The sequence below is a fragment of the Pituophis catenifer genome, unplaced genomic scaffold, assembly GCF_029215685.1.
Source record: "Pituophis catenifer annectens isolate HBS135680 unplaced genomic scaffold, rPitCat1.0.hap2 SCAF_3, whole genome shotgun sequence".
Lineage (NCBI taxonomy): Eukaryota > Metazoa > Chordata > Lepidosauria > Squamata > Colubridae > Pituophis > Pituophis catenifer.
In genome coordinates, this window is record NW_027256883.1 from 133783255 (window position 1) to 133809034 (window position 25780).

General features: G+C 39.0%; 1 protein-coding gene across 1 annotated transcript in view; it reads right to left on the reverse strand.

Moving 5' to 3' along the window:
- The window catches only part of BRDT (bromodomain testis associated), a 37508-nt gene extending 12118 nt beyond the window's left edge, over positions 1 to 25390 (reverse strand). The window contains exons 1-11 of the mRNA XM_070939398.1: positions 25360 to 25390; positions 24195 to 24448; positions 13825 to 13962; positions 12868 to 12997; positions 11222 to 11379; positions 8915 to 9271; positions 7139 to 7267; positions 6483 to 6671; positions 1232 to 1398; positions 856 to 1151; positions 644 to 742 (exon numbers count right to left, since the gene is read on the reverse strand). Coding sequence (XP_070795499.1) covers positions 644 to 742; positions 856 to 1151; positions 1232 to 1398; positions 6483 to 6671; positions 7139 to 7267; positions 8915 to 9271; positions 11222 to 11379; positions 12868 to 12997; positions 13825 to 13962; positions 24195 to 24448; positions 25360 to 25390 — 1948 coding nt within the window. The remainder of the gene's footprint in view (positions 1 to 643; positions 743 to 855; positions 1152 to 1231; positions 1399 to 6482; positions 6672 to 7138; positions 7268 to 8914; positions 9272 to 11221; positions 11380 to 12867; positions 12998 to 13824; positions 13963 to 24194; positions 24449 to 25359) is intronic.
- Positions 25391 to 25780: the final 390 nt, after the last annotated feature.

A 25780-nucleotide genomic window follows, 5' to 3' on the forward strand; every position in this document is an offset into this window, starting at 1 on the left:
GATGGCGAACCTATGGCAAGCACGCAGAGCCCTCTCTATTGGCACGTGCACCATCACCCCAGCTCCAAATTATTTCTTTTGTGAGCTTCTGTTTCCCTGCAAATGCCGAAACAGAAGCTCACGAAAGAAAAAGATTTTACCTCTTGCCATGCTGCCGGTGTTGGGATGCCCCGCCTCCCGCCAGCCAGCTGGTCTTCGGGTCTCTGCTGCACATGTGCACATATCTGTGCATGCACATGTTTGTTCATGTCTGTGCATGCACACGCATGTGCGCACACCCCCTTCAGCTTGGGCATGCTCATGCGCAGTTTGGGCACTCAGTGTCTAAAAGGTTCACCATCACTGGTATAGGGTCTCCTCCTTGAGCAGGGAGTTGGATTAGAAGACCTCCAAGGTCCCGTTGGAGATCTCAGTTAGCTCTATTCCGATTTATTAATAAAGTCACTGTGTTGGGAATCAGGGAGCAACATTTAAGCAAAAGTAATTGATATGGAGTTAACTGGCATTATTAAGCTAATAATGTTTGCCATAGGACAGAACACCAATTCATATGGCACATTCCAGAAAAGTATATTCCTGGATAAAGTGCACAGAGATTATCAAGATCCCCACACCATTCTTTCATTAGGGAGGGCTCACTTACATTTTGCATTTTGCTTGACTGAGCAGAGCAGGCCGCTGACATTCAGCAACCTCTGAGCTTGTGGCTTCTCTAACGTAAATTGGTCTTTGGGGTTTTTTGCTAGATACAAAAGGAAGAGGAAGGAAATCAGGAACAACATCCAAGCAATTATCTAGGGGAAAAAAAAATCACACAATTTCCCCCTCCCTTTTTAGGCATGTTGTATAACGCACCATAATTTTTCTTGGGTCTTTTTCTCAAGCAAGTCATGACATATTTCTCCAGTGCCCGTAAAGTTGATGCTTGGAGAGCTTCAAAATCAATTTCAATTTCTTCAAGATTTGAATGTCTCAGTGATGGCTCCCTTGACTGAATAATATAGACCACTCTGCCAAGTTTCTCCCCTGGGAGTTTATTTATGTCTAGGCTTAATTGCCTCTTTTCATCATAAGTCATTGGCTTGGCAGTATCCTCGTCCTCACTCTTGAGTCCTGCAAGTTCTTCTTGCTGCTGGCTTTTCTTGGAATGACTGCAAGAGAGAGAATAAACAATCATTAACTCTGGGACCAGCAGCTTTCAGTACAAATTCATGCCAATAAGCAGCCTTACAGGTTCAAAGACATTTTTTTCTTCAGCGGCTTCATTTTTCTGCTTTTCTGAATCGCGGGCTTCATTTTTGCTTTGCTTTTGCTTTTTTCCTTAGATTTTCCTTTCTTCTTCAATCTGGGCATGGTTGTTTTAGCCAAAGCTTGCAATTGCTGATGAACAGCTTTAAGCTAGAGAGAGGAACAGAGAGAAGAATATGAATAAAAACCTGATTTGTTCAAAGTTGTAGTGTTCTGTGAATGTTCTTGAGAGTGCTCTAATCTGAGCAATTGGTGAAATAGCTTATACTGTACCAAAGATGTTTTTTCAAAAGGCAACTGGACTTTGTTTTCCTTGAAAATGTTTTGCTTCTCATCCAATTAATTTCTTCATGAACTGAAGAAGTTTCTTGGATGAGAAGCGGAACGTCTTCAAGATAAACGAAGTTTAGTTGCCTTTTGAAAAAGCATCTTTAGGACAACCATGACCTGGATGACTGAAAATCTTCATAGAAACTTATACTGTACTATATAAACTATAAGGGGAACAGAGGTGTATTTAGAATTTGCACTACAAGTGATTACATTGCAGGTAATCTTAATTTCAGGTCTACCCATTCAGTGATGAATCAACGTTCTGACAGAGCTGAATAAGGGATACTTGGGACCAATCCTAGTAGTTACAGTGTCTCCATTGTCATGCATTCGCAATTTGGGCACTTGGCAACTGGCTTGCAATTATATTATAGTGTCCCACAGTCATGGGATTGCCATTTATGACTTTTTTTATACTCCTTCCTCTTCTGCTTTCTAGCCTGGTATGTTAGCCACAGACCAAATTGTTCCACTTAGGAAGGTGAGAGAATGACTACTTGTGAGTAAAAGGCAAAGAGAGGGCACATAAGGCTTCCTTTTTTACTATGTTCCTTGTTGTTATGGCTGCCTGCAACTTAGGTTCAAGTGAAGTTGGCAGAGAGCTGCCAAGAGCTTTCCAAGGAACTGGTTGGTTTTAGATAGCAACAAGACTCAAAAATTGTAGTTGTCAGTAAGTAAGTAAGTAAGTAAGTAAGTAAGTAAGTAAGTAAGTAAGTAAAGTAAGTAAGTAAGTAAGTAAAGTAAGTAAGTAAAGTAAGTAAGTAAAGCAAGTAAAGTAAGTAAGTAAGTAAGTAAAGTAAGTAAGTAAAGTAAGTAAGTAAGTAACTAAGTAAAGTAAGTAAGTAACTAAGTAAAGTAAGTAAGTAAGTAAGTAAAGTAAGTAAGTAAAGTAAGTAAGTAAGTAAGTAAGTAAGTAAAGTAAGTAAGTAAAGTAAGTAAGTAAGTAAGTAAGTAAAGTAAGTAAGTAACTAAGTAAAGTAAGTAAGTAAGTAAGTAACTAAGTAAAGTAAGTAAGTAAAGTAAGTAGTAAGTAAGTAAGTAAAGTAAGTAAGTAAGTAAGTAGGTAAAGTAAGTAAGTAAGTAAAGTAAGTAAGTAAAGTAAGTAAGTAAGTAAAGTAAGTAAGTAAGTAAAGTAAGTAAGTAAGTAAGTAAGTAAGTTTTTCAACTGAGCTTGAACACTATTGCCAAAGGAAGCGTTGAACGGTATTGCCTTTTAAAAGGTTGGCTTGGATAAGGAAAAGACTGAGTAAGCCTTCAGAGATCAAGGTTCCAGCCTTTTGAGTTCACTAGTTATGTCAGGCAATTCATGTACCTGAAGAAAGCTGTGTATCTGTGTGGTTGATCTTTTAAGGAAGCAGTAAAGCTGTTCTCAGCCTTTGCTTCTGAATGCAGGAATGCAAATCTGTGTTGCATTCCTCATATCTCAATAAGACCCAAGACTCAAAGTGACTTGGGTGTTATTGGTTCTAAAGTAGTAAGAGGAATTGCTGGTGGAGCATTGATAGTAAACCTGGTTAAAAGCAGGGGTGAAATGCTCCCTGTTCGGACCGGCTCGGGTGAGTAGGTAGCAATGGCGGCGGGCAGTTTGGAGAACCGGTAGCAAAAATTCCTGCCTCCGCCCCCCATGCCCAACTGAGCCGTGCGATCATCAGAGCCTTTTTTTCTTTTAAATGGCTCTGATGAGCCAAGCTCTGACGAGCCAAGCTTTGACGATCCCAGCTGAGTTGCCTGATGATCAGGCATTTTGAAAGCATTTTTTACATGGTTTTACATGGTTTTACATGTAAAAAATGGTTTTAAAAGTAAAAAAAAAAAATGGCCACGCCCACCCAGTCACATTACACCACCACCACCAAGCCACGCCCACAGCACCAGTAGTAACAAATTTTAGATTTCACCCCTGGTTAAAAGGGTTTCAATAGGAAGTAGATAAAAAAAACTATGGATGAGAATTTTTTCTCCCCTTTGGGTAAAATTTCTTAAATTTAGGACTAGACATTGTGGGATGGAAAAAACAAGGATTATTCAAACAAGCCACAAATTTAAAATGGAATGCTAGCAGGGAAGCTTAAAAAGAATCAGGAGGGCTAGTGGGTATTTTCTTCAAATTATTCCTCTTATTTGCTTCTCCAGCCTGCAGTCCAAGAATACTGAGATCCCCTATAGCAATGATGGCTAACCTTTTTGCTGTTGCGTGCCAAAAGCGGGGGGAGCGGGGGGGGGGTTGCACGTGTGCGTGCCCACACCCACAATTTAATGCGCCCCATCCCCTGTGCATGTGTGCACGACCCCCCCATGCTTTCCCTGCTTTTGGCACGCGATGGTACGATGGGCCAGATAGGCCCGTTTTTCACCCTCCCCAGGCTCCAGAGGCTTTCTTGGAGCCTGGGGAGGGTGAAAATGGCCTTCCACACCATGCCCCAGAGACCCTCCAGAGGCTGGAAACAGCCCATTTCCTGACTTCCGGTGGGACTGGAAGCCTGAAAATCAGCTGGCTAGTGTGCGCATGCGCACTGGAGCTGAGCTAGGGCATCACTTGTGTGCCCACAGATATGGCTCTGCGTGCTACCTGTGGCACGCGTGCCATAGGTTCGCCATCACAGCCCTATAGTATGATCTAAACCTTTCATCCCTTCACTTCCCCATCCTAGTTTTTCCCTTACACGGGAATGATCAGTAGTAGTATTTAGGAACTAACACAGTTTCTATGAACAAACAGATGGTGTGGGGGGAAAATATGGCTCTTGTTTAGCTGGAGAGGAACTATTATGAAACATGTATAGGCTTTTTTTAAAAGGGAAAAATATAACATCTTGCTCAAGAAAAATACCCAAAGTGCTATTTGCTGCCAAAGAGAAGAGCAGGTTTCAAAGCAGGCAGAGGTTTGTTCCAGCATTTTCTATCTTAGCACCTTCCTCCTAATTATGTCTCCTTGCCAGCATGAAAGGTTAGCCCAGAACATAATTGTTTGCCAATAAATATTTCAGCTGGAATGAGCCCAAGTAAATCATTTTTAAAAAACACCTGAATACTCCTTTTGTCTTCCTTCGGTGTGATGGTGTACAAGGTAAGGTTCTGAAAATAGCAAAGAAAATGACCTTGATGGAGATATGAAAGATGCTACCAAAGCAGTGAGGTGTGAAACAAACCTTAACTCCACAATGATCACCTCTCTAATTCGCAGGAATATAAGAAGGGATTTCCAACTCACTATAAAGGTAAAGGTTCCCCTCGCACATACATGCTACTTGTTCCCGACTCTAGGGGGCGGTGCTCATCTCCGTTTCTAAGCCAAAGAGCCAGTGCTGTCTGATGACAATTTTGTCGTCATGTGGCTGGCATGACTAAACACAGAAGGCGCACGCAACGCTGTTACCTTCCCACCAAGTTTTTCCCTATTTTTCTACTTGCATTTTTACATGCTTTCGAACTGATAGGTTGGCAGAAGCTGGGGCAAGTAACGGGAGCTTACCCCGTTATGTGGCTTTAGGGATTTGAACTGCCGGACTGCTGACCTTTCTGATTGACAAGCTCAGTATCTTAACCACTGAGCCACGACGTCCCCATCCAACTTACTATATCCACTCTCAATAAAAGTAGATTTCAGCCTTCCTATAGGCTGAAATGATTTTCTGCTCTTATATACCTTGTTAGGCTGACAGATAGTTATAATTCATGAGGATTAAGTAAGCAAAGCTGTAGTATAATGAATCAAGCAGTACTAGTTATATCTTGTTGACTTTTTTTTAAAAAAAACTCATGCTATACATGATTGTGCAATACACTAGTGATTTCATTGTGTTGTGAAATTACATAAGAAATGCACAAGTTTTTTTTCACACAGTGGGAATGCAAATATAGAAATGCCTTGTTTTCTATAATTAGACAATGTTAGTGTAACCAAAAATCTGTTAATTTCTTATTTTCTATTAGCTGTGTTCGATAAGGAAGTGATTTCAACACAGTTCTTTCTCCCTTCTTAGACATTTTCTCTCCTCTTATACCACAAATGATCCCATCCTTTTTACTAACCACCAATGGGAGCAAAATATAGCCATGTGGAACTGCGGGAAGAATTTATGAATGTATATAATTGTGTTAGAAATATTGGATAGGGAATCATATGTTAATTAAGCCAGGTCTCCATTAAACACTTATTTACTTGGTCTGTTGTATGGATGTTTGGGTGGTTTGGGGATGGGGAATTGTGGTGGATGGGAGTGTGTTTGGGGATTGTTATGTGTGTTGGACCTGGTCTTTGGGTGTTAAGTGAATTTCGTTGTATGGGTGTACTGTGTATACACGTACAATGACAATAAAGTTATTATTGTTATTATTATTATTTCAAACTGTAAACACACACAAGCAAACACACAAAACTAAATTAACACAATATAAACTTAATTATAATGATCACAGTTCAAACAAAAAGACTCAGTCCACATCACTTGATTTAATCAACCTCTTCTCCAGGGTCAACACATACACACACCCACACCAGAGGTGTAATCCACTTATCTTCACTACCGGTTCGCAAATGTGAGTGTGCGTGCCTCTTCCACACATGCGCAGAGGGTCAAAAACGAACATGATGATGTCTGGGTGGGTGGGCGGAACCTCCCACTGCCGGCGCTACCGGTTCGCCCGAGCCGGTTAGAACCAGCTGCGTTTCACCACTGACCCACACCCCTCAAATATCACACACTAGAACCAGCATGCCCATCAAGCCCACACCTATAAAACAATCTCCCTGTGCTCCATTTTCTCTTTAGGCAAATTTCTTTGCTTTTGGGAATAAATAATCCTTTTTTCACAACTGTCTGGATCTCATTTTTGTGTAATCTTGCGCAACCCCGGCTCGAGCTGGAATCCCAAATTTTTCTTCTGACGGAACTACGTACACAGTCACTTACTTGATCTTGGAGTTCTTCAAGGCGTTTCGCTTGTTCTTTTTCAGAGCTTTCATCAGATGAGATGTTAGAGCTGCTATCACTAGATACAGGAGTGGGGCTCCTTGTGGTAGTATGCAGCAGAGGTTTACCAGTAAGTGGTTCATCTGGAATTCTGGCAAACATCATCTCAAAGACATCCTTCACAGAAGAAAGGTAGCTAGATTTAAAAACCTTCTCCATGACTAAGGGTTTCTGCAGTCTAGGACTTTTAACCCAATGTTGCACTAGCAACAAAAAATAAGCAAAATTCAGAGACAGCCTCTGACATACAATAAGGAATGGAGGACATACAGATGTGGTTTAAGTAGCTAGAGAGGAGACATGTATGTTTACTAAGTAACTTGCCCTTCATCCACAAGCCACATTGCAGCTACTCTTGGCTGCAATGGAGGACATTGTATCATAACTAGTATAGAAGTTCAATTTAATTGCCAGTTGGGCAGGTTCATATACAGTAAATGGAATTCAGAGGATAATAACTTATTCTTTATTTCAGGCAGGAACACTTCTCCAGCTATGTACTATGTTGCACAACAGCACTTACTGTAATTTCACTGGGATCCTCCAATGAAATGTATTATTTTTTCCCCTTGTTAATAACTCACCTGCAGTTTTCTTGCCATTGACACTATTTCATGATCTGGAGAATGGTATCTATAGTAATTCATAAACATTAGCCTAATATCAGCAGCAAATTCTTGTGTGTCTTTATATTCACAATTATCCAGTTTGTTCTGTAAAAAATAGAAGAATTCTTTCAGCCAGGTATCTTATAGCAATATCTGTGCTCTGAATGGGAACGTTGAGTAAGCAAAATCACACAAAGTGTCAAGTTTTATGGTCACCAGTGTTAACATATACAATTCTGTAGCCTCACATTTACAACATATCTTATGTTCCCAAACATGGAATAATATATTTAATTTTACTTTCCAAGAGACAGTATTTCTCAATATGCTTCCCAATTTGATATCCACACCACTATTGCAGCAACAGCTGGAAACACCTTTGGATTACCTATTCCATATCATCTTATATCTTGCTTTTCTACTATTTTTTAAAAAAATTCTTCTTTGATCAGGCCTTCACTATCATAGGATCCGTACCAAACCTTTGGTTTCTGCGCCAGTACTGTTCTACCATGTTTTAGTTTATACAAAGACAATGCAATGAATAACTACAATGGCATCATCTCTTACATGACAATATTTTGATTCAAACCAGGTTGAGACATTCTTTCAGTCTCACAAATTTTATTGGATGCCAGATACTACAGAAAATGACAGATTGGCGCTAATGCAGAAAAGTGATGGCTATCCGACTATTTTTTTTTAAAAAAAATTTGATTTATATGCCGCCCTTTTCCGGAGACTCAGGGCGGCTTACAATGCGTTAAGCAATAGCCTTCATACTTTTGTATATTTTATACAAAGTCAGCTTATTGCCCCCACAAACTGGGTCCTCATTTTACCTACCTTAGAAAGGATGGAAGGCTGAGTCAACCTTGAGCCTGGTGAGATTTGAACCTGCAGTAATTGCAGGCAGCTGTGTTAACAACAGGGTGGTTTAGACCACTGTACTACCAAGGCTCTTATATTACCTATTACCTATGACTATTACCTGACACACTGGTTTTAAAATGACATAAGATATAGGTGGTCCTTTACTTATGACAGTATTGGAATCCAGAATTATAGTCGTAAGTTGTGCTGTTTGTGGTTATACCCAAGTTTATGAGTGGTGATTTTTTTGCAGTGGTGGTTAAATGAATGCTGAAGTCAAAGTGAATGTGTGGTTGTTAAGCATGCTGGTTTTTGGCAACAAATGTAATCATAGTAATTTGACCAAAGGATACTGCAGACCGCTGTAAGAGCCTTGGTGGCGCAGCAGACTAAAGTGCTGTTAATTAGCACCAGCTGCCTGCAATTACTGCAAGTTCGAATCTCACCAGGCTCAAGGTTGACTCAGCCTTCCATCCTTTCGAGGTAGGTAAAATGAGGACCCAGATTGTGGGGGCAATAAGCTGACTTTGTATAAAAAAGAACATCGCTTAGAGGGGGTTGAAAGCGCTACTAAGCAGGTATATACAAAAGTATGAAGGCTATTGCTTAACGCATTGTAAGCCGCCCTGAATCTCCGGAGAAGGGTGGCATATAAATTGAACTAATAAATAAATAATAAATAAATAAATACAGGCTGGCTTCCAAGCAACCAAAATGCGATCACATGACTGCCGCCGGGGTGTGTGTGTTGCCACTGGAACTTCGAATCTTGATTGTAAATACCTTTTTTGGTTTGACCGGTCTCTAAGCAACTGGTTGTAAGTTGAGGACCACCCGTATAGAGCAATCAATTCCATTTATGATGCCAAACCTACTTACTTTAATAGTTCCAAGATCCATAGGACATTTAATAATATTGAGATATTCTTCAGGATCCAAGGCAGCGGTCTCTATTGGCTTGTAAAATGGCCAAGCATAGGCGGCATGCCGGTTTGACATCAATTCTATAAGAATTTCATTACAGTATTCCAGTGGTTCTATTAGCTCTATATTTTCTGTGGGTTCAGTTGGCTGCCACGAATCTGATAAGGCTTCTTGGGACAGGAATTCTTCTCTAGTGGAGATCTTGGTTATTTTGGGCTCAAGGAGCACTGGAGAAGATTCGGTGCTTGCGGTGATGGTCGCTGTAGTGGTATCAGCTTTCCTTTTTACACCCTTTTCATTACAGGAACATGGCTTATTAAAGAGAGAATTGTACATTTAAAATCTGGTTTACGATCCTTGGAATAAGACAGTCAAAACTTAATTATAATACTCAGGTAGCTTTTTTTAAATCCTCCTCTTCCCCCAGATGCTATAAGAAACTTACTAATATTTTAGTTGAAGCCATTCATTATTTTTTATCAAAATAAAATAAAAAAAATATATTTTTTCAAATATTTTTATTTATTTATTTATTTATTTAATTTGTATACTGCCCTTCTCCAACAGGACTCAGGGTGGTGGACAGCCACGGTAAAACACAACATATAAAATTTAAAAGCAGTTTAAAAGACATTAAATAATTTTGGCCATCAATTTAAAACAACCCAGTTAAAACCAATTACAAATATGTTAGAAAAATTTTAAAAAACACACTTTTTCAAAATGTTCAGATTTATAAACTACTCTTTGGCCTAAACACTCTACTGTACCATCGTTTCAGAGAGTAAGAGAGTAAGGAGAAAGAGACAAAATGAGTAAATGAATGGATATAACATTTCCACATTGTATATTATTTTAATATTTACATTTTTACAGTCTGATCCTACTAGACATGTATTTCTTTTACCTCTAAAAGACCTGCTACTTTGAGTACTGAGTTCTTACCTAAAACAGTCTTCCTCAAAGTGATGCCCTCTAGATCAGGCATGTCCAACCCAGTGGTGGGTTCCACTTACCGTATTTTTTGGAGTATAAGACGCACCTTTTTCCCCCTTAAAAGGGGGTGAAAATTTAGGTGCATTTTATACACGGAATGTAGCCCCGCCTACCCTCTGGCCCCCACCCCTTGGCCTGTGCCTCACAGCAGTTACCTCCTTGCAGCAAACAGCAAGAAAAAAACAGCTCTTTCAGTTTCAGCGCAGCCTAATTAGCACAAGTTGATTGGATCGGTCTCCCGACTCTCCGCTGATTTGCTCTCCGCTGTTTTGCGCAGGGCTCTGCTGCTTGCTGCAAAGAGGTAATTTGCTGGAGCAGATTTTTTTTTTCTTTGTGCTAATCAAGCTATGCTGAAAACAAAAATGAAAGTAAAGCAGGCTGTTTGCTTTGCTGCAAAATTGCTCAGAGGCAGAGGCAGAGGCAGAGGCAGAGGCAGAGGGAGATTTCTTTTTCTTCTTTTCCTCACCGAAAAAGGTAGGTGCGTTTTATACTCCGGTGCGTCTTATACTCCGAAAAATACGGTACCTTCACTACCGGTTCACAACTGTGACCATGCGCACGCAGCACATGCACAGTCCGTCCATGATGACATCCAGGCAGGTGAGCGGAGCCTCCCGCTGCTACCGGTTTGCAGGAACCAGGGCGAACCGGTAGAAACCCACCACTGGTCCAACCCACAGCCTGCAGGCTATATGCAACCCTGGACAGCTAGTAATGTGGCCCCAGAAGATAATAAAATATAAAAAATAAAATAAAAGCTTTTTATTTATATACATTAACTATATTATATATTTTATACACAGGCTAAAATAATTTTTCTTTCCTTAATTTTTCGTCGGGCCGTGAAAACACATCTATTTCATCTAGCCAGGCTGGCTTGACCCCATCCTTGCGGTTTTAAATTTATAATTGGTTTTAACTGGGTTATTTTAAATTGATGGCCAAAATTATTTAATGTTTTTTAAATTGCTTTTAAATTTTATATGTTGTGTTTTTACCGTGGCTGTTCACCGCCCTGAGTCCTGTTGGAGAAGGGCGGTATACAAATTAAATAAATAAAATAATGATAATAATGAGGCCCAAGCAAGCCAAAGGTTGGGATAACCGTGCTCTAAATCAACTTGAGACCAGTTCTTATCAGGCAATTCCATACTGTGTCCATTTCTACTCTCCATTTCCTAAACAAGAGGTTGAAGTCAACATGCAATCAACCTCACAGCTTCTAACTGCTGAAATATAAAGAACTATATATCTTTTTCGTCTTACTTTGATAACCGCTTCAGATGTTGGTGTGACACTCAAAGAAGGAGAAGGCTCTGCGGTGTGCAGTTGTAGGGTTGCTATTTTCATTTGGAACTGCTTGATTTTTCTGGATTTTTTGGTCTGCTGAATTATTGATTTTTTTGCATCAGATTGCTCAGCAGCTAAGAAAACAAAGTGATAGTGTATTAGTGATGGGCTCCAGGTAGCATTCCCACATAAAGAAGCTAGACTCTTCATTGTGATTCTTTCCCCACTTTCATAGCACACAAGACTACACCATCTTATACAATTACTAAGATTTAAACTATAGTATTCAGATATAACCACGGCAATCTGCCTTACTTCAGCATAAAGCAAGAAAATACCCGAGTGCTATAGACTCCAATAGGTATATAACTGTGGGTATTTAATATTTATATGACCAAAACAAGAAACACCATTTGGGTTGTTGGTTCCTTAATGATGATGCTTCTACCAACAGTATATTACCGTAGTATTTAAAGAATGGCACATTAATAGAAGATAACTATCATGGCTAATTTGAATGCAGATGATTATCTAATAAGTACCAAAGATGTAAGCTATATGTTACAAAATATTAGCAACTAGGACATGATGTACAGCTTTACTATGCATGATGTAAGGAAATGGAAGAAACCCATGAGAAAGAATTACTGGAATGAACTAGCAATTGAGGCTCTAATTCCAAAAAACCTTTGGAACAATAAATAAGTCAGACTTTGGATAAAAATCTGGTCTCCCTTTAAGAGCTTAGTGTGTAACGAAGAAGAGAGAAAGAAAATTCAGTTTGACAGAAAGAGAAGAAGAAAGTACTGGTAGTAACCATAGAGTATGTGAAAAGTATAGTGTGTTCGATTATTACTGTACAGAATTATGCTCAAGAGATGGAACCAATCCACTCTTTTATCTTAATCCTGTTTAATAACAAAATAATTTAGAGACATTCTTATGAACCACACCATTGTATTTTCAGCAGTAAATATACAGGGCAGTGGTGGAATTCAATTTTTTTTACTACCAGTTCTGTGGGCATGGCTTGGTGGGTGTGGCGTGGCTTGGTGGGTGTGGCTTGGTGGGCATGGCAGGGGAAGGATACTGCAAAATCTCCATTCCCATCCCACTCCAGAAGAAGGATACTGCAAAATCCCCATTTCCTCCCCACTCCTGGGGGAAGGATATTGCAAAATCTCCATTCCCACCCCACTCTGGAGCCAGCCAGAGGTGGTATTTGCCGGTTCTCCAAACTACTCAAAATTTCTGCTACCGGTTCGTCAGAACCTGCTGAATTTCAGCCCAATACAGGGTCAATGTTTAATTTTTATTTATAATCAGGTGGCTTAAAAGTATGATACATTTCGCTGCCCTTCCCTCCATAGGTGTATAGTTACCAACCTCATTTTCCTGGGCTTTTCTAAAGTTTCAACTTAAAAAGTGCAGTATTCTTTATCCTTCAATAATTCAGCAAAAATTACTAAGACCAAATACCAAACTGTCTACAGTCACCATATACTCCCCCCTCCCCCAGCAACTGCATTTATAGAGGCTTCTGCCCAGCTATTAAGATTTTAGAAAAACGCTTTAGCAAGCAATATAATCTGTTTAGAAATATCAAGTCAAGCATTTCTTACCGTCTGTGTTTCCTTCCCCTTTTTTCCCTTTATTGGTCACCACTATTTTCTCATCTGGGGGCATCTGGGCAATCTTCTGCAGAAATACTTTTTCGAGTTCTTGGGCCATGAAAACAATGTCATCACCAGGCTGCAAGATAAATGTTGGAGCCTATTACTGTCCAAGGTAAAATTGCTCATAAAGCTGCTAGATCTCACCACTATACTACTCAGGGTATAGAAACCCTCAATTCTCTGAATGTGTAAGAAAATATTCTTTATACTAAAATTTTTTAGAAGTCACTCGGGACTATAGGTTTTTTTTTAGATGGAGATTTTATTTACACATTTGAAGTTAAGAATCTTTGACACCAGTCTAACTTTGCATTGGAACAGTAAAATCATCCCCATCTATATGCCAATATAGAAATTGATGGACAGAAGTAAAAGAGACAGTTTGAGACAAATCATTAGGCAACCTCATGTAGCTTCTGCAAATGTTTTCTTGGTGAACGGGTATGATTAAACAGACTGCTAGAAAAATAAAACAAGAAATAAAGAATAAATAAAAGAAATAAAATAGTTAATAGTCAAGTGGAAAACTAACTAGGAAAAAGAAAAGGGCCTCTTTATAGCTTCTATTTTCACCAATTCATTATGGAACAAGTGGTGTTGAAGAAGCCCAAATGCAGGTAGTCCTCATTTAGCAACTGCAATTGGGATTGGCAGTTCATTTGTTAAATGAAGCAGTCACTAAGTGAAACTGGGACTGTGCTTATAATCTTACTTCAGCTTTCCTTTGCTTTACAGACGTACAAAGGCTGTAAATATGAGGATTGGTCGCAAAGTTACTTTTTCATCATCATCGTAACGGAGAACAGTTAACAAAGCAGTCACTAAATAAGGACTAACTGTAGCCCAACCAAACGTTTGTCTCAAATATTTATATTTATAGATCCGGTCATCCATTATAGATACCTTATTATATAAATAGCAGTTTGCAAACATTGTCTTGAAGTTTTCAATACATTCTGCAGCACATGTGTAGTATTGATGTTCCAGACGTTTCTGAATTGTGGTCAAGTCCATGGGCTCCTTTACAATATTATAATAATCCTGTATGTTTTAAAAATAAATAAGAGGCAGAGGAAAAACAACAACATATGAGGATTGTAGATTTAAAGAGCATAGTTTGTAACTCCAAAACATACATACGCGACATGAATATGGGGAGATTGAGAAGGATTTCTCATGTGAACAATGTCATTGCCTACAATAATATCTTTAACATAAAACAATAAATCAGCCAAGGTCCTACTGAAACCTAAATCATTAGTAAATACATGGAATAAGAAACATTACATTTATAAAAGGAAAATTCAAGTAACCGCCCTCTAAACAAGCTAATGGCAAACAGTCATATAGGGGCTAAGAGAACAGCAATTTACCAATATCCGGTAAGATAAAAGTAATATTTGAACCAGAGAATTTCACTTGTCTCTTTTCCCATTTTTAATTTTTTTTTAGATTTTTAAAGTCCTTTTTACATTTCAAATAGTTGTTACATGGTCAGTCATAAGTCGAAGATTATCTGTACTTGAATTCCATCAAAGAGTAATTTCACAATAAGCAGCACTGTGTGCACAAAAGATTCTCAAACTGTAATCATGGCCTGCTCATACGTCATTTGTGATCAAACAGCAAAGGAGCAGTGTCATTATGTTTCTGTGGCCTTCAGGAGTCTCATTTTAATGATGTTTAAGTGTATCCTGAATTTTGGGAAATTATAGATTTCTAGGGATTATTAGGGTAGAACAGGGTGTCAAACTCAATTTCATTGAAGGCCGCATCAGGGATGTGTTTGACCTCGGAGAGCTGGGGTGGTGGTGGCCAGAGTTGGGCATGGTCATGGTGGGCATTTGACACAGGCTCAAGATGCCCCCTTTCCCCTTTCTTTCCACAGTTCTTTACTATAACCATTTTCCTATCACTTCTACCAGATATGACTGGCAAACATTTATTACTTATTCTTCATATTCCACTAAACTTTTTATTTCTAAATTTATACTCCATTGTTTAATAGTAAATTGCTTATCCAGGCAGAAAAGCTATTTATACTACTGTATTTTTATTATTCAACTAATAATAAAAATACAATAGCATAAATAACAATGATAATACAAGATCTAACAGCAGAGGTAAATTTCCAGGATAATAAATAGAAATGGCTGTCAATTATAGATACAGAATAGAATACAGAATATAGAATACAGAATAGATTGTTGATTGTAGATTAAATGGACCTACAGTATGTAAAATCTGCATTAAACTGTAGTATTAACATAGGGATGTTGCTTGTTTTCTATCCAGATCAGACGCTTACTTGAGGCTACATAATTGTAAGCCAGTTTAAGCCGGTCCTCCTGCAGCACTCTGCTGACCGAAAATGAGCTGTGCGGAGGCCCCGGGCGGTCTGTTTTCGGCCTCCGTGGCCTCCTGCAGCACTCTGCTGACCGAAAATGAGCTGTGCGGAGGCCCCGGGCGGTCTGTTTTCGGCCTCCGTGGCCTCCTGCAGCACTCTGCCAGCTGAAAACAGGCCGATCCTTTGATATTTCCAGACCGGCCCCACAGGCCAGATCTAAGCATCCTGGGAGCTGGATGCGGCCCACGGGCCTTGATTTGACACCCCTGCTGTAGAAGGTAGACAGCAGGTAGAAAAGTAGTTTTAAAAAAACCCATTTCCTCTTGTTCTTTTAAGTCTTCTTAAAGGGCCATAGACAAAAGTCTGCCATAGTGGATAAGTCAAGGTTGATGGTGTAATAGTTTTACATCCAGAAAAAAAAAAAAAACATTTTAAGTGTCTGTCTGAGAAATGCAAACAGGCAGAACAGGCCCAGTGGTAACTTCCAACCCTAACTTGTTATATTAAGCTCAAATGACAGTTTCTCTAGAGGTCCAACACCAGATATGCAAGTCACTTTGAAAGCACTTTTTGGATAAACTGACAAGTTGAGTTTGTCAAATCAAAAATGGACATGTGTCTGAGGGATTTAGCCTTTACTGGGAAAATCCCCCAAAAGCCCTAGAAAGATTTGTAAAGGCCCAATGGTCCAGATGTATTATGGCACAACTAAGAAGAGATAAGAGATGAAGGCCTGAATATAGATGAACTTCAGAACCAGCCAGTGGTGAGATTCAAGTAATTTAACAACTGGTGCCCTCATGATTTCTTCCAACAACCAGTTTGCCAAACTGCTCAGAAAGTTAACCACCAGTTCTCCTGAAGTGGTGCGAACTGGCTGAATCCCACCACTGGAACCAGTTATTAGTAGCAGGGGTGACCTATCTGTATAGATGAACCAAGGGGCTGCCACATTATATAGGGCAACACATTTTAAGAAAAAAAAAATTAAAAATTACATGTATGGACTGAGGAGTACTAATTACATGACTCGCCTAGGGTGCTGATTTATGGTAACTGGTCTAAGCCATTGCTAATTGCCATGCAGCATAATGCCCGTAAAGAAGAATGAGAAGCTTTATCTGATGATTGGAAGGAACATTTTATTAAGAGGTCTTTCTTCAGATCATTTTTGGATCCACCTGTGATTGCTAGGCATACATATCCTATTTGGATGGCCCTATTGTTAGCCGCCAACAGCCTATTTGAATGACCCACCACAAGAGCCTAATGGATCTCACTGCTTTCAAAAAGCGCTTAGAGAAATCACCAGCTCTCTTGGCAGAAAACTATTCAGAGCTTGATGAACCAGCAACAGGAGTTGAACCAAGTACTGAACATTGTTGCCCTGAGGGGCAGGGGTGAAATCTAAAATTTGTTACTACCGGTTCTATGGGCGTGGCTTGGTGGTGGTGGGGGTAATGTGACTGGGTGGGCGTGGCCAACTTTTTCTTTCTTTTTTTTTTTTTTTTTTACTTTTAAAAGCATTTTTTCTACCACCTCTTCGGCCGAAGAGGTGGCAGAAAAAAATGCTTTTAAAAGCCTCTGACGATCCCAGCTGAGCCATGCGATCATCAGAGGCTTTTTTTTTTTTACTTTTAAAAGCATTTTTTCGGCCGAAGAGGTTGTAGAAAAAATGCTTTTAAAAGTTTAAAAAACAGCCTCTGATGATCGCACGGCTCAGCTGGGCATGGGGGATGGGCGCAGGGATTTTTGCTACCAGTTCTCTTAACCACCCGCCGCCATCGCTACCGGATTGGGTGATCCGGTCTGAACTGGGAGCATTTCACCCCTGCCGAGAGGCCTCTTTCTAGTGAAAGATCCCAAATTTTGCCTCAGTTTACTGAAGCCTTCCAGGAAATAAAACACCAAAAATGACGCCCAAAGCACTGGTGGAGAAAGACAAGGAACCAATTTTAGTGAGCATGGTAGGTATCCCAGTTTGGAATTATGGTGTGGCAATAAGGAGGCAAACTGTGTCTACCTCTCCTCTATTGTGTTGGAGAGCTGTCTTCCAATAGCATTGTTTAGCATTAGCAAGTCATTATTGGGAAGGAGAAAGATTTGAGATCTCTTACCCAACCCCTGTGATGATAGCAAAAGCAAATAAACTAAACTAAACTACAATGAAACCTATGTTGCTTGGCTCTCAGTGACCAATTTGCACAGCATTTTGCTGACAAAATTACTCAGATTCATGATAGCCCCCTTAATCTCAGCACATAGACAGGCTCAACCATAGTTTCTTTTTTTTTTATTGAAAAAGTTTTTCAAATACAATTTTTTCCCCCTTTTCTTCCCCCCCTCCTCCCTAACCCCCCCTCCCCCTCCCCTCCCCCTGTGGCTTCTCCAAAATAAAACCCAAATTAATAACAGATTATATAATACTTTACCATCCTTTTACTCCACCCCCCATATACTGACCCTTTCTTTCTAACAATATTATTATATCCCCCCTATACTATACATTTCAGAACGACATTCAGCTGTAAAATTATATAATAAATCCTAATTTGGCAATTTCAACTCATAATCTACCCATTTCCTCCTCCCCCAAACATATATCTCTTAATTCAAGTCTTTTACGTATATTAATATAACATAACATCCCTTTTCCTAAACTAAGCAATCAGTAAACTAACCCAGCTCCACCCGTTTTCCTACAGGTCTACCATACATAATATTTTTAATATTTTTGTTCTTCTACCCACACCACTAAAAAAATATTTCCATATGTAAATAAAATCCTCAAATGACTTTAAGCTTGTATTCCATATGATATTTTCTATAATGTCTTTCAACTGGATTGTTAATTCTATCACCCATGTTAGGGTAACATCACATTCTAGTTCCAACAGTATGTTCAGTATCTTCAATTACCATCTGCCCCCATCAATAATAAATATTTTCGTATATAAAAAACCACCCGAGTGACTTTATATTTATATTCCATATAGTGTCTTCTGTAATATCTTTCATCTAGATAATTAATTCCAACCACCGTGTTAGGGTAACCTCCAGATCTTCTGCATGCCCCAATCCCATAGTTCTCTTGCCTTGTAGCTCAGCATAAACGTAATCCATTTGTCAAAAAGTCCAAAATAGAAAGTTCCAATCCACTCAATTAAAGGCCATCTTCCACATCCCAAAAGCACAGCACTGCAGAGATCTGTCACTCTCCTCAAAATAGTATCAACCAATACTTTGCCTCAACTATATTTTCATGTATTTAATTGTCTCTTAAGTAACTGGCATTAGACGGTTGTTTAGTCTAAATTTTTTTAGTTTTGTAGAACCTGCTTCTTCTTTTCTTAACTTTTTGTGGCTTGGATCTCCATCCTGGTTGCCTTTCTAGGACTTGTATATCAGCTGATTGATTTCCATGCTGGTCTGTAACTTGATAAATCATCACATTAGAATCCAAAGCTGCCTCTCTTGTATTTATAGGTAATCCAACTATAACCTCTGAAGGAGAATCCAAAAGCGGCTCGTCCAAAATGGCCTCTGTAACTTGTTTTTCCATTACCTCCACCTCCATCTGCTTAGCCTGAATTTCAATCTCTTGTTGATTTTGCTTTTCTTTATTCCCCTCGTGTATTATACATGGAGATGTTGAATCCATTTTAAGAACCTTGTAGTAAAATTCTTCCGCTTTTTCAACAGTATTTAGTTGATATCTTTCTCCTTGATATCTCAATATTATACCAACTGGGGCATCCCACCTAAATGGAATGTTTTGTTTCTTTAGCTCAGTCACCAAAAATCCAAAATCCTTTCTATCTTTTAACATCTTGGGCGGCAGCTCTTTAAATATCCAAATCTTCCTTCCATGCATTTCAAGAGTGGAGTTAAAAGACTTTTGCACAATATCATTTCTTATTTCTTTATCAGTAAAGTAGATCACCACAACTCTAGGCAGCTGCCTTTGCTTTGCCACCCAAGAATTAACTCTGTAGGCCTTATCAATCTTGCAGGATACCTCTTCAGGACTAACCTTTAAAATCCCAGCCAGAACTTGAGCAGACATCTTTCTCAAATTATCTCTATTATTTTCTTGTAGTCCCCTTATTCTGACCGCAAATTCCATGGACCTGTATTGCATCATTGTAACTTCTTTTTCAATTCTTTGTTTTATATTATCTGCATTATAGGTCCTGTAATCAGCTTCCTTTATTTTGGATTTTACTTCTGAGCTATTATCTTGAATATTTTTCAAATCATTTTCAATTCTTTGTATTTTATTATCCAGATTATCAATCTTATCATCAACTTCCTTCATTTTAGACTCTATTTCTAGATTAATCTCTTTATCCATCCTTATAATTGCATCTATAAAACTTTTCAAATGTTGCTTCAGGATATCATACTTTTGTTGAACCAACTCTTTAATTTCCTGTCTAAAATTTTCAAGGTTCTGATTCACAATCTTATCATGTCTTGCCATCTCCTCCAATACAAATTCCTTTAGGTCTGTAAAGCCATTCTTCTGCATCTGCAAGCTCACAACTTGTTCATGTGGTTTATAAATGGGGAGCCCCCCCTCACAGCTTGGTTGTCTGGCTTTGTCAGTTTTAACACCATCCTGCCCCACAAACAGATTTTTTTTTCTCCCCTTTATGGAGAAAGACTTCTCTCCAAACAATATTAATATCAAGTCTCTAAGAAGAAAAAGGAATGAAATAAGAATTTTTCTCTTCACTTCTAGCCAGCGCTGTTGTTTCAGTTACTTTGTAACCTATTAAACTATTCAAACGGAAGGACTTTCACTTTCGGCTTTCTTCTCAAGCCTCAGCCAGTCGCCATTTTAAACTTTCTTTTTTCTCCCTTTCACTCTTCTTTACTTTTAAAATCAGTCTTAGGGTTGTTAGAAATACTTGCAATTTAAGATCCCAGATCCGGATTTCATCCTACTTGTTCAGATGATCTGTTAGTTTCGTTAATTGGTCTGGTCCCATCACCTGGCTCTGCAGAACGCAGAGTTCTCCCGAAGCCCGGAGCAGCGGTGAGCGAAAATAGGGAGCCTCAAGCTGCTTCCTCCCCAGAGGTAAAAAAGAACTCTGGGGACTTCGCAGAGGGCTCTACCTGCCCTCGCCGGCTCTGTCTCACATTTCCTTAAGGAAATGGAGTTTTTCGAGCCGCCTTTCAGCTGTAAAGGCAGCTCTTTAGGGCGACGGGGCTGGCGGTCTCAAAGGACCGTCTGGTGGCGACGGAAGCCAAACCGGAAGCTGCTCAACCATAGTTTCAACTCGGAAACTGGGAATCCTAGACCAAGCTAAATCCAAAAAACAAGACAAAAAACTCAAACCCCAAGAAATTCCGGGAAGTTTGACACTCAGATATGCCAGCCACATAGGGATAAACCACATTTACACGGTATTCAAAAGAGACAATTAAAAAAGCTAAGGAGAAAACAAAAAAAAATCAGGACATCCCATCCAGCAGCCTACAACCAGTTGAACAGGGATTAATATCAGACTAACAACCAAGCAGAAAACAATGTCCTAATCAAGAAACTACCAAGGAGACAAACAGTCAAACAGATAATCAAACAGAAAACAATATTATAATCCAACGGTCACCAACTGGTGGTCCGTGGACCACTGGTGGTCCGCAAGAAAATTTTGGTGGTCCACAGAAAAATTATTTGCATTTTTTTATATTGCACTAAATCAGGGGTCTTCAAACTACAGCCCCTGGGCCGGATACATGCAATGAATGTTTGTGTTGCTGCAGAGAGTTTCCCACTTCGGGGTCTTTTTGTGTGGGGCAGAGGAGGGCAGAAATTCCAACTTGGGGTCTGCTTCAGCCTCCTAGTGCGGGGCTTTGGGCGAAGGCTGGAGGGAAGCACCACTGGTTGCGAAGAGCCAGAGGACCTTGTTCTGACTGACCATCTCAGCTCACTGAGCCTCCAGGCACCAGTACCTGGCTTTGCACTCCTGCAGGTCTTCCCTCTGCTTGAAAAGCCTATGATCATAGTCATCAGTGAGGTGCTTCTGCTGACCCTCCTTCCCGGTCAGATCCAATTTGAACTGAGCTGTTTTGCCAACTGTTTCTCGTGGTAGCTGCTTAGCTCCAACAACTGCTTCCTGTTGAGGCCCTAAGGAGCCTGGGCAGGCAGGCGAGGAGTGGCTGGGAGAGGAGTAGTAAGTAGAGGCCGGTAAGGCACACCTCGACATGAGTGACATCGAGTTGGCCATGCCCACCCAGACACATGACCACCTAGCCACGTCCACCCAGCCGGTCATTAGGCAGATCATATTAGTGGTCCGTGGGATTTAAAATTATGAATTTAGTGGTCCCTGAGGTCCAAAAGGTTGGTGACCCCTGCTCTAATCAAAAGACTACCAAGGAGAAAACCATACCCCCACCAATATTGCAGGGCAAACTATAAACAGAGAGCAAATCCCACACCCACTAGCACTGGTATTACCTAATTGACTATACCTGCAAGCAAACAACCAAGGTCAGAGAGTACCAAGGACTCCACAGTTCAATGCTGAGCTACAGATATTGTCTTCTATTTGTACTGAAGGGACATAGTAATAGGAACATAGTAATAAGAATTAGTCTAACCTTTGCTATTTTGCTTCTGTAAAGGATTGTTTGTTATATTGCTTCAGTTCATGTTTTATAGGTGGCATTTAACATCGGCGAAATTGGCTAAAATGTACGCAAATATGAAACCGGACTGCTGGAAGTGTAAATATAAGGACGGAACATTTTATAACATATGGTGGCAATGCCCCAAAGCAAAGAAATATTGGGAACAGATAAGGAGATGGCTACAGGAGATAACAGGAGAACAAATTGAATTTAAACCTGAATTACTTTTATTAGGAATAATTAATCAAAAGATAAAGAAGCAACTCCAACATATCATTTTACATATAGTAACAGCAGCATGAATTGTTTATGCCCAATATTGGAAACTTGAAAATATACCAGGGAATGAGAGGATTATTCATAAAATATTAGAATGTGTCGAGATGTATAAGCTCACATTAGAAATAAAAGGCAAGGAAGAAACAGAATTTTACGAGGTTTGGGATAAGTGGTATAAGTGGTTAGAACAGAGAAACAAAAATGTACAGAAATAAATGTAGATAACTGTAAGAGACGCATGACACAGTACTGTTAAAAAATGCTTATTGTTATGTAAATTGGAAAAATGGAAAATATTTTTTTTTAAAAAAAGAATTAGTCTAAGTCCTGCTATCTCACTTCTGTTCCTTGCTTCAGCGCTGACGCTAAGCACATCCTTGGAGAATAGATAAGAAGGACAGAACAAAGAGCTACTCAGGAACATCCTGCTCGATAAATAACAAGGGCAGAAGAAGGAGCTGCCCAGGGTTGAGTCCAAATAGATAAAGAGAGCATGAATATACAAGGCTACAAGGGATGCTCTATAGATAAGAAAGGCATGGACAGGGCATAGATAAAGAATGCTGTATAGGTAAGAAGGGCATGAGCAAGGCATTGCCCAGGGTTGGATAACTAACTTTTGTCTCTGATTGGCTATATGAATGTATAAGATGTTCACCACACTCTTCCCAGGTGTGGCCTTTCCTTGCATGCTTGCTGCTTGTATGCTGTGGAACTGTTCACCCAGCTATTTTCTTTGGCCAAAATAAAAGCTGTTACTTTTTCCAAGCCTCTGCTTAAATCTCTTTTTGGCACTTGATGACTTGAGTACATTACCTTTGTATACATTCCTACCTTTTCATACAAAATGGATGAACTTTTTAAAAGGAGATTTAGGTCATATACAATAGACTTAAATTTGATTGGATTGAAGATAGTCAAAGAATAAAAAAAATGACCCCTGGTTGAAGGCCACATACTTGTAGTGGGGTTTTGTTTGTGCTTCTCATATCCACGATAATTTTATATTAGAATTCTGTTAGTAACAAGTTTTAAAAGTGGTACTGTTTTATGACACATTGTAAAATTATATTAGAAATAGGTCTAAGTTTTTTATACTTGAAAGAGGGACCTGTAGCTCTGCAGATGATGCTGAATTATAATTCCCAGCATCCTTCACTATTGGCTATACTCTACTGCTGAGTGCCATAGTTCAGAAATATCTGGAAAAAGACAGATTTCCATCTCTGTCTTATGTAATTGTATAGCAATTATTTCAATATGACACCCATGCTTCAATATTCAGTAGAGTTAAATGCTGTAGTACTAAGCAGGTTATGTCTTGAGATAGAATGTGGTATCTACCTCAACCATTACAATGTTGGGGGAAAAGCTGCTAAGGATATAAGATAACACATGGCCTGTTCTGCATTTCATCTCTTTAGCAAATGATTGCCCTTGACCGGTAAGGAAATCTTTGTCATTCAGATTTGAGTAAAGTAAACTTTCTGTTTGATGAAGTCCTATACTGGAAGATGGTGGAAGATTCTATTCAGATTGGCTTGGCCATGTGCAGAATATACAGCAATATATACTGCTCAAAAAAATAAAGGGAACACAAGCAGAAGACATCCGAGATCTGAACGAATGAAATAGCCTTATTAAATACTTTGTTCTTTAAAACTACTGTATGTAATGAACGAAGTATTTAATAAGGCTATTTCATTCATTCAGATCTCAGATGTCTTCTGCTTGTGTTCCCTTTATTTTTTTGAGCAGTGTATATTTACTAATTTATATAGTTATAACACTACTTCCTGCTGTTGCTACAAGTCTTAACCTTGTTTTTATCTGTCATTATTTTTAAAAGAAGCATTATATTAGCTTTCATTTTTGCTTGGAGTAAGATAATTTGCAATAGATAAGACCAGTGTGCTTATATTACCAACATTTTTTAACAATTAACTTTACATGAAACTACATTGTTTTTCTCTACACAGAGACACAAATTATTAGAAATTCTTACTGGAAGTTTTAGACCTTCAGCATCTACAGGTTGATGAAATGGCCAAGAAAAGTTGTGCCTCCACATCGCTTTCATGACCGCTCTCTGTAAATATTGAAGCTGATTGGTTAAGCAACCTGTTCCTTCAGTATTGATGTAATTTGGAGGAAGAGGATTGACAATTGTCACATGCTGAGGATTTAAAGCAGTCATCTTTATTCCTGATGACTTTCTGGTGTCAAATAGGTCTGCTTCCTCCATCTCCTTCAGACAATCTGTAAAGAAAAAGATTTTCAAAAGACCAGTTGATTCATTGTTCTCTATCTCACTGATTTATCAGTTAGGCCACATAACAAGGATATATATAACATTTATCTATGACCCATTGTTGTCTCTGTCAAACATATTGGTTCAGAGAACACAGTAAATCCTAATATGTTTCAATTTTTACCTAGTATATAGTGTGAATGTAATGGTAGTTTTAAATAAGAGCTTATAGTTCAGCATAATGTTTGTATGAAGCCATTTGGCTTATTCAACAGACAATAGGATTTAATGGGATACGCAGGTTTAGCCATTGATATTGAAATGCCACTAAAACCTTCTTACCAGACAGACTTAAACTGAAGCTATATTACTGAGGATGCAAATATTTTAGGAACTCTTCAATATCATTTTGAAAAAACTCTTTAGCCTTAAGGAAGCCAAAATAACAACAACACACTGACAGACCTCTGTATTATATCTTTGCATAAAACGTGCTTAGAATATTATTGTAGCAGATGACTAGATTGATCCTTAGGGAGGGGTCAAATGCATCATCAGTCATGAGTCCCGTCATGCCCACAAGACATCTAAGTCTCTTTGTATTCCACTTTGAATCCCTTCTACCCTTAACTACTGTCCATTTCCATTGACCATTAGTAGTTCAGATTCTTGTACAGAGTTTAAGCTTGCAATAAATCTTTATACTTATTTGAACTGCCTGAGTCTCCTGATTTCCCCAGGACTTGACATTTCTTAATGGATGAATAATCTCTTAAACAAAGAGCAAGCATCTTGCTGGATATGCAAGAACTCCAGCATATGAAGGCTTCTGAGCAGCTAAAGAAAAAATTACCTACTGGACAGGAAATAATTTGGATGGATCTAAATTACTTTTATTTTAATACTTCAGGGGTTATACCATGAGCTATTTTCCATGGTGTGGAATACATAGTTTATGTAGGCATCCTTGCTAATTTGAAATAGATTTGTCATTCTTCTGAGTCTCCCAACTGTCCTCTCAACTGCCATAGAATTTTCTATGCTAGGAAGACTGATCAAACTATGTATCTGCTCTACTGGAGAGAGCTCTCTGCCATCCAGCTAAAATTCATTATACCATCCGTATTGCAAAAGATATTCTTTATTACTTCCTGAGCTTTTGGTTAAGATTAAGTTGCAGATATTCCTCTAAAATTGTTTTGATATTCGGTTCTTTGTTTTAGAGAGTTCAAAAAAAATATCTTCACATTGGGGAAAATGGGCAATGAAGTGGCAGTTATAGTTTGATATAGACAAATATGTGATACACAGGTAGCAAAATAATTCAGAATTTCCACATA